This window comes from Oryza sativa, chromosome 9 (assembly GCF_034140825.1).
Source record: "Oryza sativa Japonica Group chromosome 9, ASM3414082v1".
Taxonomy (NCBI): Eukaryota; Viridiplantae; Streptophyta; class Magnoliopsida; order Poales; family Poaceae; genus Oryza; species Oryza sativa.
Genome location: NC_089043.1, coordinates 22530144 through 22544441, shown reverse-complemented (window position 1 = coordinate 22544441; position 14298 = coordinate 22530144). Strand labels below are relative to the sequence as shown.

General features: G+C 47.1%; 2 protein-coding genes across 2 annotated transcripts; one reads left to right on the top strand and one right to left on the bottom strand.

Annotated features, from left to right (window-relative positions):
• Positions 1-502: 502 nt before the first annotated feature.
• Positions 503-1496, bottom strand: LOC136351931 (cation/H(+) antiporter 15-like). The gene has a single exon (XM_066304391.1). It carries the CDS (start codon positions 1398-1400, stop codon positions 942-944), a length of 459 nt encoding a protein of 152 aa, XP_066160488.1. The 5' UTR covers positions 1401-1496; the 3' UTR covers positions 503-941.
• A 4197-nt stretch (positions 1497-5693) lies between these two features.
• On the top strand, positions 5694-10375 carry LOC4347356 (heat shock protein 90-5, chloroplastic). Its single transcript, XM_015757066.3, has 19 exons — positions 5694-6079; positions 6288-6361; positions 6479-6604; positions 6691-6784; positions 6899-6982; positions 7116-7259; positions 7385-7501; positions 7601-7642; positions 7729-7809; positions 7957-8061; positions 8148-8288; positions 8389-8481; positions 8599-8676; positions 8755-9009; positions 9102-9204; positions 9288-9462; positions 9553-9658; positions 9792-9881; positions 9971-10375. The coding sequence occupies exons 1-19, from the start codon at positions 5810-5812 to the stop codon at positions 10166-10168; spliced, it is 2376 nt and encodes a 791-aa protein (XP_015612552.1). The 5' UTR covers positions 5694-5809; the 3' UTR covers positions 10169-10375.
• The last annotated feature ends 3923 nt before the right edge of the window (positions 10376-14298 follow it).

Below are 14298 nucleotides of genomic sequence, written 5' to 3'. Positions count from 1 at the left end.
ATGCATTGATACGATGAAAAGTTCACAGTGGCGGCTTTGGTTCGCTAGCTGCTCGTCGTCTTCTTGTCGCCCGGCAATAAGCTCCGGCTGCGAACGTCGCGTGCGGACGCCGTTTTTTTTTTCTGGCCGGTGCGCGCTTCTGATTCAACGGTTCTCACTTCTCAGGCGTGGTGGTGGTAAGGGTGCGCGGCGTGCGTGCGTGCGTGCGTACGAGTCCGGTTTTGCGGTGGCGTGTGGCTGCGGTGAGCAGACGGGGGTGAGTCGACGTGCGAGCGGGGCACCCGGTGCGGATTGGCAGGTCGCGCGCGTGCCGTGTGCAGCGCCAGTCGCCGACGCGGATTGCAGTGGTTTTCGTGGGCGGAATTGGTCTATTATGCCTCTCTCAACTCATGCACAAGCTTGAATCGTACCTCTTAACTGTAAAACCGGGTATAACCCGTCCCTTAACTCCCAAAACCGATACAAATCGACTCTCTGAACTGTTTCGGAGGTGGTTTTATCCCACGTGGTATTTTTATTCCGTCGATGTGTTAAGTTAGCTTGTGAGATCCACATGTCAGTGACAAGGATAAAAAAGAAAAACGGTGGAGCCCTCTATCAGCGACACTTCTCCTTTTTTTATCTAATCCCTTCTCTTTCTCCTCCAGCTGACCAGCTCGCCGATTGCCACCCCACCCTCCGCCCACCGGCCATCGCCCGTCGTTCATCTCGTGCCCCTCTCTTGGTCGCCTGCCTCACAGCGCCCGTCCTCACCCATACCGCCTCCACCGCTTCCACCCTCCTCAAATCCTAGCCACCACAGCTCGCATAGCGAGCCTAGTCCCGACGACTTGGGAGGCTCATCGGGGACGGCTGTGGACAGGCGGAAGCGCCGTGAGGCCGATGCCAGCGTGGCGGTCGTCCGAGCCTCCCTTGTTCTGCACCTTCATCTGCATAGCAGCTCACATGGACGGCCAGCGACATGGCAGGATTTGTGCGACCGCCCTCGAGGGAGACATGCCGGGATGCGCTTGCGCAATATGTTGCGGCCGGCGGCCAGCGGGCTGTGCGACGAAGGCGACGGAGAGGACGAAGGTAGCAAAGGAGGTGAGCACCTTGGCCTCCGTGATGAGGAAGGCGGCAATGAAGTAGGCGTGGAGGAACCAGGAGGTGACGTCGGTGATGAGCGAGGTGTTGAGGGAGAAGAAGCCAAGCTCGGAGTTGAGAAGGTCGAGCTTGGTGAGCGCGTCGACAATGACGGGGAAGGAGGAGAGGGAGAGGCGGATGATAAGTTTGGTGATGAGGGAGGGGCCACGTAGGTCGACGAGGAGTGTGACGACGAGCAGGGCGAGGTAGTCGGTGATGGTGAGGGCATGGGCAGTGGAGCGGCGAAGCAAGGTGAGGTCTGTCTTGATGGCCATGGAGAAGAGTAAGAGGAATAGGGCGACGAGGGAGACGCTCTCGAGGATGTAGGTGGCACGCTTTGATCGGTGTGGTTGATGGTGGGCCTCACTTTTTTATTTTTATCCTTGTCACTGACATATGGGTCCCACAAGCTGACTCAGCCAGTCAATGGAATAAAAATGCCACGTGAAAAAAAATGCTTCCGAAGCACCCGAGAGATCGATTTGTAACTGTTTTAGGGTTAGGGGATGGATTATACCGGGTTTTACGATTGAGAGATACGATTCAAGCATGGGCATGAGTTGAGGGAGGCAAGACTTAGGGTCTATTTAGTTGCTACCCTTAGCACCAAGCCTGAGAAATTTGTATGCCTGAGAGGCATCCGAGATGCTCATGAAGCTTGCTTGCTCAGGCCGCCTGATGCTTTCCTTGTTTGGTTTGCCACTCTTGTCTAAGAGGAAAAACTGATGTTGGGTTTGATATTATTACTGCTAATACTGATGTTAGAGCCAATACGGTTGGGCTTGAGAAATTGAGATGATTAGTGTAGATGCTAATTGAAGACACAAATCATAGAAGACAACTGAAATCCATGGGGAAAAAATGGGAAAAAAAGGGAAAGAAAAATAAGAAAGAAATCCCCAAATCCAAGCATGCACCAAATTAAGCGATTCAATCAACGATGATTTCTCTCAGACACACGCAGAGCACTTACCATCAACGAATCAAATGCTAGCAGCCATGGCGGCATCTTCGGAACCGGATGCTCTGACGTAGCAGTTTCTACGTCAGAGGGACGTCCGGCTACGCTGCTCCATCCGATCGGCGTCGAACGGGAGCGATCGAACAAGCTTCTCGTGGCCCACATGACGAGGCTTGACCACTGTCCCACTCACTCCCAACGCAACCGGACCGCCGCCTGGGAGGACGAACAACATAGAGCGGCGCCTACCGCCGGAAAAAATCAGCCCACGAACAGCAGGCGCCCACGATTCCATTCGAGAACATACGGTCCAAAAAATGCGTGTGAATACTCTCGTGCTTGCTTTTGCAGCAGAAGCCACGAGCTTGCCGTTAAACAAAAATCATTTCGGACCAAGTTAATTAAAAGAAACACTAGATCTTGCTCTGATTATGGATGAATTTCACCATAGATTTGATCACTAACACCCCAAAAAAGAGACGGACAGATACACATGAGTCCTTCCTTGCTTGAAACTGGACCACTGGAGATCACGACGCCGCCGCCGCCGCCGCTGCCGCCGGCGCGACCGAAGCACAAACTGGAGCTATGCCATGGAGCGCACCAGCATCTCCAGTGCCGCAATGTAATCCGACGCCTCCGCCAGCAACGTCGGGAACACAAGCTTTCGGGACCTGGGCACCAGATGTCCAGCCGCACCGCCGCACCGGCACCTTTGCCTTGCTCACCACATGCGGCCGTGCGCGCGAGCCCTGCCGGGGAGGGCAGGTCTTCCGGACAAAGCCAAGGCCACCTCAACCCGTCTCTCCTGCGATCTCCTGACACCGTAGCTCGAGAGAGATGAAGATCACGTCAGTCGGCTTTCCCCATTGGCAGCGCCGATGCTTGCCTTCTCTTCCCCTTACCGGCGCCGCTTCGGTTGTCAGGGGGGCGGCGGTGGAGCCTCTTCGTGGGCCGATTTTTCTTGTATGGGCCGCAAGAGCTAGCTTGCTCGATCGCTCCCGTCCAATACCGATCGGACGGATCAGCGTAGCCGGACGTCCCTCTGACGTAGAAACCGCTACGTCAGAGGATCCGGTTCCGGCATGTTCTCGCGGCTGCAGATCTAGCACTGCTTCGTGCGCGAAATCCTTTGAGACGACGGCATCGAGGGCTTCGCGCAGCGGCAGGGGGCGAGATGCTTTACGTGGCGGTGGGTTTAGCATGTTGGTGATGACTCACACGCCGGCGTCGGAGGCAAAAGCGGCGGCGGTGGGGGTCTTCGCGCGACGACGACGCCCTCTTCTTCTTAGCGATACTGCGCCTGGAGCTCAGGCTGAGTTTGTTTTCCTCTTGCCACCCTGAGTTTGTTTTCCTCTTGCCTGGCCTGAGCAAACACGTAATGTCATTAGCCTGATCCAGGCTAGATCCAGGCCAGGCTAGTTTTGCTCAGGGTAGCAACCAAACAGCCCCTTACTCCTTCGTGGGCGGTGTGAGCTGCGGTTATCGTGGCCTGCCGGCTTGGAGTGAATCTGGGCCGGGTGGACAAAAGCCCCAAACAGTAACGGGAATAAGTTCACTTTGACTCCTTAAAAAGTGACCCGAATCTAATCCATGACCCTAAACCGCAAAACCGGATATCTTCACCCCTAAACTATTAAAACCGGTGCAATTTGATTCCCTTAGCGGTTTTGGAGAGCGGTTTCGCTGACGTGGCGTTGACATGGTGGTGTTGACCTAGTCTGTGTGCTGACGTGGCACTGAGGTGGTATTTTAATTAAAAAATATATGTGGGACATGTTTGTCATTCCCACACACAAAATTGTGGGGCCCACTGTCATCTCTTCCCTTTCTTCTTCCTCCCCTCCTCCTCTCTTCTCTCTTTCTGTTCTCCCTCTCCTCTTCGGCCATCCGCGAGGAGCGAGCGGCGGCGGCGGGAGCTGAAGCGGCGGCGACGGTGGACTGGAGCTGGCAGCGGCGGGCATGGGCCGGATTGGTGGCGGCCGGTGAGAATCCGGCAACCATAGTGTTGCATGAAATGCCATCCTTCTTACCAGCTTCATCAAAGACTCTCATGGCCATGTTCATTTCCCCGCATTTGGCATACATATCCAAGAGAGCATTGCTCAAAATCAATCCCCTATCCACGATACCGATCCTCCGCACAATGATGCCATGGACGGACCTACCAAGAACTGCCTTCTTCAGCCGCCCGCAGCAAGCGAGGAGAGCAACAGCCGTGTACTGAGTACTGATCAACACCGATCCCCCTCGACACCATGCCGCAGAAAAACCGCAGCGCCTTCCCGCCGCATCCTCCCTTGACGTACCCGGACAGCATGATGTTGCAGGACACCGTGTCCGCCGTCGGCGTACACCGGAACATCGCCTCCTCCGCCTCCACATCGCCGGCGTCGAGGTACATCTTGATCAGCGAGTTCCGGAGGTACACGCTCGAATGCAAGCCACTCACCTCCACGTGCACGTGCACCTGCTTCCCGACGGAGCGGCGCTCCGACTTGAGCATCGACAGGAAGGTTTGCTCATCGGGGGGAATGGATGACGCCATCATCGACATGTAGAGAGCAGCCGGTCGACGACTCGGCGAGGAGGAGGCCGCCGCCGTCGCCGAAGAGAGCATGAAATTGTAGTCTTGTAGATGTAGAGGTTGGGGCGAGGGGTGAAGTGCTCGAAGAGGATCTCAGCGGCGCGCGCGTGGTGCGGGAAGGAGACGGTGGCGCAGTGGAGGAGCTTGCTCATGGGGAAGGATGTACCTCCAGCTAGCTCCCGCAGCCGCCGCCGCTTCAGCCCCCGCCGGCCACCGTCGCTTCAGCCCCCGCCCGCCGCCGCTCGCTCCCCGCGGACGGCCGAAAGGGAGAGGGAGAACAGAGAGAGAAGGGAGGAGGAGGGGAGGAAGAAGAAAGGGAGGAGATGACATGTGGGGCCCACATGTCAGTGGGCCCCACAATTTTGTGTGTGTGAATGACAAACGGTCCCACATATATGTTTTTAATTGAAATGTCACCTCAGCGTCACATCAGTACACAGATTAGGTCAATACCGCCACGTCAACGCCACGTCGACGAAACCGCCCTCTAAAACCGCTAAGGGAGTCAAATTGCACCGGTTTCAATAGTTTGGGGGTGAAGATATCCGGTTTTGCAGTTTAGGGTCATGGATTAGATTCAGGTCATATTTTAGGGAGTCAAAGTGAACTTATTCGAACAGTAATGTAGCAGTACGTCCTCGGCCAGCCCATAAACAGTACTACAGTAGTACTAACTTAAGCCCAGCAACAATGTTAACCCAGAACTGACCCTGACACGTGGGCCCTCCATCCTTTCACACTCATATCTTCCTCGCCCATCGCATATCCCTTGCTGGCAAAAGATCAACCAACCCGTCCCCATCCCCGCCGTCGACGCGCCCATCCGACGAACCACAGCCGTCCGCGCGCAGCGCCGCGACCCCACCACACCACGCCACTCCCGTGCGCCCGAGGCGCTTCTAGAACACTCCGGGCTCGCCGCCACGCGCGCCGCGCGCCATCCTCCCCCTCTCCCTCGCCCAGTCGCCCTCCTCTCCATCCATCCCCTCCAAAACCCGCTCCTCCCCGCCTCGCCTTGCCGTTGCGTCTCGTATAAACCCTAAGTCTCTCTCTTATCCATTCGTCTCTCTTCTCTCATCAGAAGCGGAGCCCGCGGCGAGAGAGCACAGAGGTATAGTGGTGGGAGGGGGAAGGCCATGGCGCCGGCGCTGAGCAGGAGCCTGGGGGCGTCGTCCGTTGCGGCGCTGAGGCCGACCCCGTCGCGGGGCCGGGGTCCCACGCTGCGGAGCGCGGTCGCGGTGCAGGGGAGGGGAGCGGCGGCGGTGGCCGCGAGAGGGGTGAGGTGGGAGGCCGGGAGGAGGAAGGGGAAGGGGAGGATGGTCGGGGTCAGGTGCGAGGCCGCCGTCACCGAGAAGCCCGCCGGGGAGGAGGAGGCGGCCGGCGAGCAGTTCGAGTACCAGGCTGAGGTGGGGCTGACGAGTCCGCGTCTAGGTCGAATGTTGGATTTGGCTTCTTCTGCGAAATGCCAGTGTTGATTGATATGCGTTTTTGGAATTCGTGTTTAGATAACTGAAGCTGACATTGTCATGAACTGTTCCTACAATCTGCTTATTGTTTTTAGAATTTGTAGCTCGAGGATTAGTTGGTCATGCAATGTTTCTCCTTGTCCTGCAGGTCAGCCGATTGCTGGATTTGATTGTCCACAGCCTGTATAGCCACAAGGAGGTTTTTCTCCGTGAACTCGTAAGGTTAGTTTTCTACTCATTGTTAGGGTTTTTAAATTAGTCGCGCCCAAGGAGGAATCACTATCCACAAACTGCAATTCAGTACCATTTGATGCTGACACATTTTATGTTTCCCCTCAGTAATGCAAGTGACGCGCTGGATAAGCTGAGATTTCTCAGTGTAACTGATTCCTCTGTATTGTCCGATGGCGGTGAGTTGGAAATTAGGATCAAACCCGACCCAGAGGCTGGCACAATTACTATCACGTGAGTTCTATTTTTATCCACTAATCATTTTAAGCATCAATTGCACTGGAACTCGTCAGGCGATCTCATTGTTTTGCATCTTACAGTGATACTGGCATTGGGATGACCAAAGATGAACTCAAAGATTGCCTTGGAACCATCGCCCAAAGTGGCACCTCCAAATTTTTGAAGGCTCTTAAGGTGCACTTTGCCCACATGTAGTCACATATGTGTTGCGTTCTATTATTATTATTATTATTATTATTATTATTATTATTATTTGTTGCTGCCATGCTAAACCCTGCTTCTTATCAGGAGAACAAAGATCTTGGTGCAGATAATGGACTTATTGGTCAATTTGGTGTGGGATTTTATTCGGCTTTTCTTGTTGCAGAGAAGGTACACAATATCCCAAGGTTTTTTTTTTTGGATTTTCAATGCTTGTAAAACCTTCCCTCTCAAATTGAATATTGGATTGAATTTACAATTAGAAAATGTTACTCTAGCTTGTTGTCGTTTCATTTCCTTGCAGGTTGTGGTTTCCACTAAGAGTCCAAAGGCAGACAAACAGTATGTATGGGAAGCTATGGCTGACAGCAGCTCATATGTTATTAAGGAAGAAACCGATCCTGAGAAAATGTTGACACGCGGAACACAGATTACTCTGTTTTTAAGAGTGAGTAGCTTATACTAACTCACCAGTACACAACTATGTATATGTGATTAAATTCACTTCCTAGCACATTGTTTACTAATTTTCATTTCGTAGCACATCTTTAACTATCTCTTTTGTTCTTTTAGGATGATGATAAGTACGAGTTTGCTGACCCTGGACGTATTCAAGGTTTAGTTAAGAACTATTCCCAGTTTGTTTCATTCCCCATATATACATGGCAGGAGAAATCAAGAACAGTTGAGGTAGAGAAAGACCATGCTAGAATCCTTCTGAATCCTGAGTATTACTGCAGTTCGTGCTTACTAAATTTCCACTCTCCTTTTCCCTGTTTGTGTACCTAGGTTGAAGAAGAAGAACCGAAAGAAGGTGAAGAGGCAACAGAGGTTAGTTTCCTGCGTAATTTTGTTGCCTTCATGTTGAAGTTGTCTCCAGTATATTTGTATGTGATGTATTTCCCTTTGTTCGATAGGGTGAAAAGAAGAAGAAAAAGAAAACAATCACTGAGAAGTACTGGGATTGGGAATTGGCTAATGAAACAAAGCCCATATGGGTAAGGCAACACCTGATTAGTTTGTTACCTAGAATTGGTGCCTCCGCTGCAGTTATAACATGAAACATGTCTTTGATTTTCTCAATCTCCCATAGCTGCATGAACAGATATGTGTTCTATTATTAATGGAAATTTTCTTCCATGCAGATGAGAAATCCAAAGGAAGTTGAGAAAACTGAGTACAATGAATTCTACAAGAAGGCATTCAATGAGTTTTTGGATCCTCTTGCTTACACCCACTTTACAACAGAGGTGCCTGGACTTGTCAAACTTTACTTGTTTGTGTTTATCATTTTCATGCGTAGAAACATTCATGATGAAACGGATGTTCTAAACAGGGTGAGGTGGAATTCAGGAGCGTCCTCTACATTCCAGGAATGGCACCTCTTAGCAATGAGGAGATAATGAACCCTAAGACCAAGAATATCCGGCTGTATGTTAAGAGAGTCTTCATATCAGATGACTTCGATGGCGAGTTGGTATGTTGCTGTATTTTTTACTGCTCTGTTTACATTATAGCTAGATGTTAGTTCTTCCGTTACTATGATAATAATGTTGAATGAATTACTCTCTTTGCAGTTCCCTAGATACTTAAGCTTTGTAAAGGGTGTAGTGGACTCAAATGATCTTCCTCTCAATGTTTCCCGTGAGATTCTTCAAGAAAGTCGTATTGTAAGTTCTGGATATAATACATCTGCGGTTTAACTTATAGTTACTGCTTACTAGACTCTGGGGAGTTATTGATGTCTGAATAATAACGGTTCGCTGATTGGGATCCTAATGTTTCAGGTCAGGATCATGCGCAAAAGACTTGTCAGGAAGACATTTGATATGATTCAGGAGATTGCTGAGAAAGAGGACAAGGAGGTTAGAACCAGACTTCTCTTTCCCAAGATGTTGATGTTTTGGGCCTTTTTTTTATGCATGTTGTTGTTTGTATTGCAGGACTACAAAAAATTTTGGGAGAGTTTTGGCAAATTTGTTAAACTTGGCTGCATTGAGGACACAGGAAATCACAAACGCCTTGCTCCTCTGTTGCGGTTTTACTCTTCCAAAAATGAGACAGATTTGATAAGTCTTGATCAGTATGTAGAGAACATGCCAGAAAACCAAAAGGCAATCTACTACATTGCTACAGACAGTCTTCAGAGTGCAAAGACTGCTCCTTTCTTGGAAAAGTTGGTTCAAAAAGACATTGAAGTAAGAGCACGATTTTTATTTACCATTTACCAAAGGTTTGTTGTTTGCTTGTGCTACAGTTCTGGCTCAGAGGCACACTTTTCCTTTTTCAGGTTCTCTACCTTATCGAGCCGATTGATGAGGTTGCCATTCAGAATTTACAGACATACAAAGAGAAAAAATTTGTTGATATCAGCAAAGAAGACCTGGAATTGGGTAATGGAATTTTGATGCGGTTGGCTATAAGTTTCCCCTGTTATGCCATCACATTTACTTACGTTGGCTCTTGGCTGCTACAGGTGATGAAGATGAGGACAAGGAAAATGAGAGCAAGCAGGAATACACTCTTCTATGTGACTGGATAAAGCAACAGCTTGGTGACAAAGTTGCCAAGGTTCAGATATCAAACCGGCTTAGCTCTTCGCCATGTGTTCTTGTATCTGGCAAATTTGGTTGGTCAGCAAACATGGAAAGGTACTCATAATGTTTTATAGATTTAATACAATTAGATCATCACCTAAAAATCTGTATTTTTTTCTAATGCTTGTTTATTTAAATTGACAGGCTTATGAAGGCACAAACACTTGGTGATACTTCAAGCTTAGAGTTCATGAGAGGAAGAAGAATTTTTGAAATCAACCCCGACCACCCAATTGTCAAGGACTTGAGTGTAAGAGTTACTGTACCCTGCTAGTTCTTATACCTTGCCACATGCCTATCTTGATATAGAGCTTTCGTCCATATGTCATCCCCCCTTTATAAGAGGTTGGTCGACTAATCCTTTACAACAAACACAATTGCAGGCTGCTTGCAAAAACGAGCCTGAAAGTACCGAAGCCAAGAGGGCCGTTGAGCTGTTGTACGAGACTGCGCTGATCTCCAGTGGATATACTGTAAGTGCAACAAAAACTATGCTTGTACACACGCTTTTATGATAACGAATGTTGCTATTTCCTCATGTTTCTTCATTTGCATCATCCAGCCTGACAGCCCAGCTGAGTTGGGTGGCAAGATCTACGAGATGATGACCATCGCTCTTGGCGGGAGATGGGGAAGACCGGAGGAGTCTGAAGCCGCCACCAGCGAATCCAACGTTGAGGTAGAGTCTTCTGAAGGTTCCGCGACGGAAGTTGTTGAGCCCTCTGAAGTGAGGCCCGAGAGTGATCCATGGAAGGATTAATGTGCTTGCAATTCTAGGCATACCTTTTCTTAGCCCAAAGGTAGGATAGGAGCAGACTGCACCACAGAAGCCAGATCTATGATGAACTGAGCACAAACGTCTTAGACATTGGGTATTTGGGTTTGTCATGTTTGGGTTGCCGCCAAGGCTAAAAAATTTTGTAGGCATTTGCTTATTTATAAGCTCGTAATGAGAAGGCCTTATACATATGTCCTGCTATTATTTTAGTTTTTTACTTCTGAGGTAGAGGAAAAACAAAAGCTGAAATGTGTTTGCGATATCACCGTTAATCAAGTTCAGTATTCACAATATTGGTTTTTTTTTTTGACACCACAATATTGGGTTGACGTAGTATGTACCATGTATAGGACATATCCAATTATTATAAGCCCCACTTAATACAAGTTTGCCCGCCCAGCGTAAAACAAAATAGTTTCAGCTTTCTGATAAAGCGAAGATATTAAGATAAATTCTTGTGAGCCTCTTTCTTATGGCCGGTGTATAGATGTTCTTAGCCTCAAGCCCTTTAAGGGTGCCTTTTTTACTCTCTTCTCAATCTTCTGAATTGTTAAATGGTATTTTTATGAAAATTAATTTATAAAAAATGCTTTAAAAATTCATATTACTTATTTTTTAAATTTCTAGTTAATTCTTAATTAATCATGTGCTAATAGAACACCCCAAATATAGGACGCATTCATTCTGATTCGCCTAAATTAAGACGTAGATAGGCACCAAATTACAAACTAAAGCAATAGGGAAACAATTTCCCAAGAAGAAAATCTATGTACACGCATTAGAGTGACACCAAAACTCAAAAGTAAATGGAAAATACATAGGCTGTGTTTAGTTCGTGTGCCAAAATTTTTCTAAGTATAAGGACACACATTTGAAGTATTAAACGTAGACTAATAATAAAACAAATTACAAATTCCGCCTATAAACTGCAAGACGAATTTATTAAGTCTAATTAATCCGTCATTAGTAAAATGTTTACTGTAGCATCACATTATCAAATCATGGCGTAATTAGGCTCAAAAGATTCGTCTCGCAATTTATAGTCGAAATGTGCAATTGTTTTTTTTTTCCACATTTGATGCTCCATACATATGTACAAACATTTGATGTGACGGAAAAGTTGAAAGTTTGAAGAAAAAAGTTAGAATCTAAACACGGCCATAGTCATTCATTACTGCGGAAACCAGAACGAAAAATACATGGTTCTTTGACCAGGATGAGGAAAGAAGAAAAAACAATACAGCATACTCCCTTCGTAAAAAAAAAGTAAAAAAAAAGACAACCTAGAAGGAGGTTTGATCCCTCTTTGTATTAGGAGGTCCTCCGGTAATCTGCTTTCCCGTCATCGTATACTACTGCAGTCAGAAAACCCAAAATTAATTAAGGACAAGCTGCAACCGTAATACACATACCTTAGCTTGATAAGAATATGAGAGAGAGAGAAAGAGAGAGAGAGAGAGAGAGAGAGAGAGAGAGAGAGCAATCTACAAGGTCATGCAAACCCATGCAAGTGAAGGCCCAGGCCTACAACATTATTACCATGCACTCCAGAGGTATCCATGAACCGACAGCTGCATCCTACCACTTCCTCTTCTTCACACCGTGTTCGAGCACTTGCCGTAAACCGTTAGATGGAGAAATCAATCAAATCTGTGTAGTTATAGTAATATAACTTGGCATGAGACCATGAGTATAGTAGTTGGCATGAGTTCGTTAGGAAAGATGATTCTGTACCACCTTCGAAATCTTTGCTCTGCAAATGTATTTCCTTTTTGGAAATGGTTTTCACAAACATTGCCTTGAAGTTTCCATATCCATTCTGTTATTTCCATTCCACAGAGTTTTTTTTTATGCTTGCGCGGTATACGCAAATGGAAGCAAATTCCCACCATGTGGTGAGACATTTCGAGAGAATTTTGCCTGGGTGCAGATTTCTCTCGTCCCGCTCACCCGTTGATGATTCTCTGGCTGTTTTTCTTTTACCTTTCATCCATCTTAAGGCCAATGTCTGTCTGTTCTGTGGCCAATGTCTGTCTGTTCTGTCATTCAGTGCAGGCTAGACGTTGCTACTACCTCCGTCCCAAAATAAGTGCAGCCATAGATATCCGTGTTTAGTGTTTTGACCGCCCGTCTTATTTAAAAAATTTATGAAAAAATTAAAAAATAGTCACACATAAAGTACTACTCATGTTTTATCATATAATAACAATAAAAATACTAATTATATTTTTTTTAAATAAGACAAACGATCAAACATTAGACATGAACAGTGCTAAAACTACACTTATTTTGAAATGGAGGGAGTACATTGCACGGGGTTTCACTGTACAAGATTTATCGTTACCGTCCTAAACAGTTGAGCTTTCACGTCAGAGAATTACTGTAGATCGAATGACAGCACGGGCGAATTGGCCTGTCCGACGACGCGCGACCGCTGCAGAGGAGATCGAGAAGTACTCCCTCCGTAAAAAAAAAAAGTTTCTGTGTCCAGCTTTGACTGTCCGTCTTATAGGAATTTTTTTTATAATTTGTATTTTCATTGTTGTTAGATGATAAAACATGATTAATATTTTATGAGTGACTTGTCTTTTTATTTTTTTAATATTTTTTTTAAATAAGACGGACGGTTAAACGTTGGACACGGAAACCAGGGTTTGTTTTTTTTTAGGACGGAGGGAGTATGCGTGTTCTGTTCTTCTATCTATCCTGCCGGCAAATTCGATCGGAATGCGCACCGTGCACGTACTGCCGTCTGCCTGAGAATTGTCCCTTGTGTTGTCTCCGTCGCTGAAGTCTGAAGAGATCTTTAATTTGGCGTCGTCGCGTGCTGCTTACCGGAATCCAAACAAAATGCTGAAGTATACATATTGTAGTCCGTATCTCGTTGCGTTAGAATAGGTATCAAATATACTAGTTATATTTAATGATAGTTGTACTTAAATTCATAATAATAGGTGGTAAGGGTAAAGTTAAAATCAAACTCTGTAACCCGGCAACTTTTTTAAATAGAGAGGGGGCACTACAATATAACTATGGTAACTACAATATATATAGCGTAGACACGCAGGGAGAGTAACAGCGTGGCCATGAACTCGTATTGGCTAGGTACTATGTTGATTGAGGAGGAGTGCCTATAATCAAAACCTCGAAGATGTAGTTTGGGTTGAATTTCGTTAACAAATATCGTGTGTTTCTGTGTTGTCATTTGGTGTATTATAACAAATTGAGTCATCGTACGCATGGTCGAACCAGGAACGGATAAAAAAGAGGTTGATGGTGTTCTTTTCTCCTGAAGATGAAGGTGAAGTTGAAGATTAAGTTTTTTTACGCAAAACGAGGTGGTATTAACGTATGATTGATTGAGTTTTAATTATTACAAACTTTAAAAATAGATTAATATGATATTTTAGACCAACTTTCAAATAGAAAGTTTTCACACGAAACGTCTCGTTTAGCAGTTTGAAAAGCGTATGCTTCAAAAATCTTAATCTCCATCCAACTCTTGTTGGAGAAAAAAAACAAGAAGGTTGAGTAGAGTAGATGAATCTCTAGCCATTTCTTACTAGGGCTCATATAACCCTAATGCCGATATTGAAAACTCGAATCCCCGCCTCCTCCATACATAGCACATCCGCCACCGGCTGTCTCGAACTGATGCGAACTGTCACGGAATTGGTTCATCATCAGGTGGAATCTTAAGCATACCGACCTGTTCTCGTCCTATATATACATATAGAGCCAATTGGACAGCAGCATAGTGCATGTAGATCGTACAGGCACCCGGAAGTTCACCATTGCTGGGATCGATATTAGGCCCTTCACAGTGCATACAGCTGGCTCGGTGCTATGGGACGCCACGTGGGATTCTTGCTTGCGTGGAGGGAGGGCGCACACCCGTGGAGAGCGACTCGCTCCCGTCCTGAGCCGCGCCAAACTTTCTCTCGCGAGGCGAGAAACAGAGACGCGACAAAACAGATGCGTTTGCACTGTGGGATGCGTGGCTTTGTGCCAACTTTTTGGCCAAAGGAGGTGGGGCCATAGCTTCCACTGTGACCGGCCTTACGTCGCCTTCGCGTCTCACTACGAGCTGTGTCAGTGACTCAGCTATAGTT

Coding starts and splice junctions, on each gene's coding strand:
- LOC136351931 (XM_066304391.1), bottom strand. CDS start 1,400: ATGGCCATCAAGACAGACCTCACCTTGCTTCGCCGCTCCACTGCCCAT.
- LOC4347356 (XM_015757066.3), top strand. CDS start 5,810: ATGGCGCCGGCGCTGAGCAGGAGCCTGGGGGCGTCGTCCGTTGCGGCG. Junction 8,062..8,147: donor ACACCCACTTTACAACAGAG/GTGCCTGGACTT, acceptor TGTTCTAAACAG/GGTGAGGTGGAATTCAGGAG. Junction 8,289..8,388: donor ATGACTTCGATGGCGAGTTG/GTATGTTGCTGT, acceptor CTCTCTTTGCAG/TTCCCTAGATACTTAAGCTT.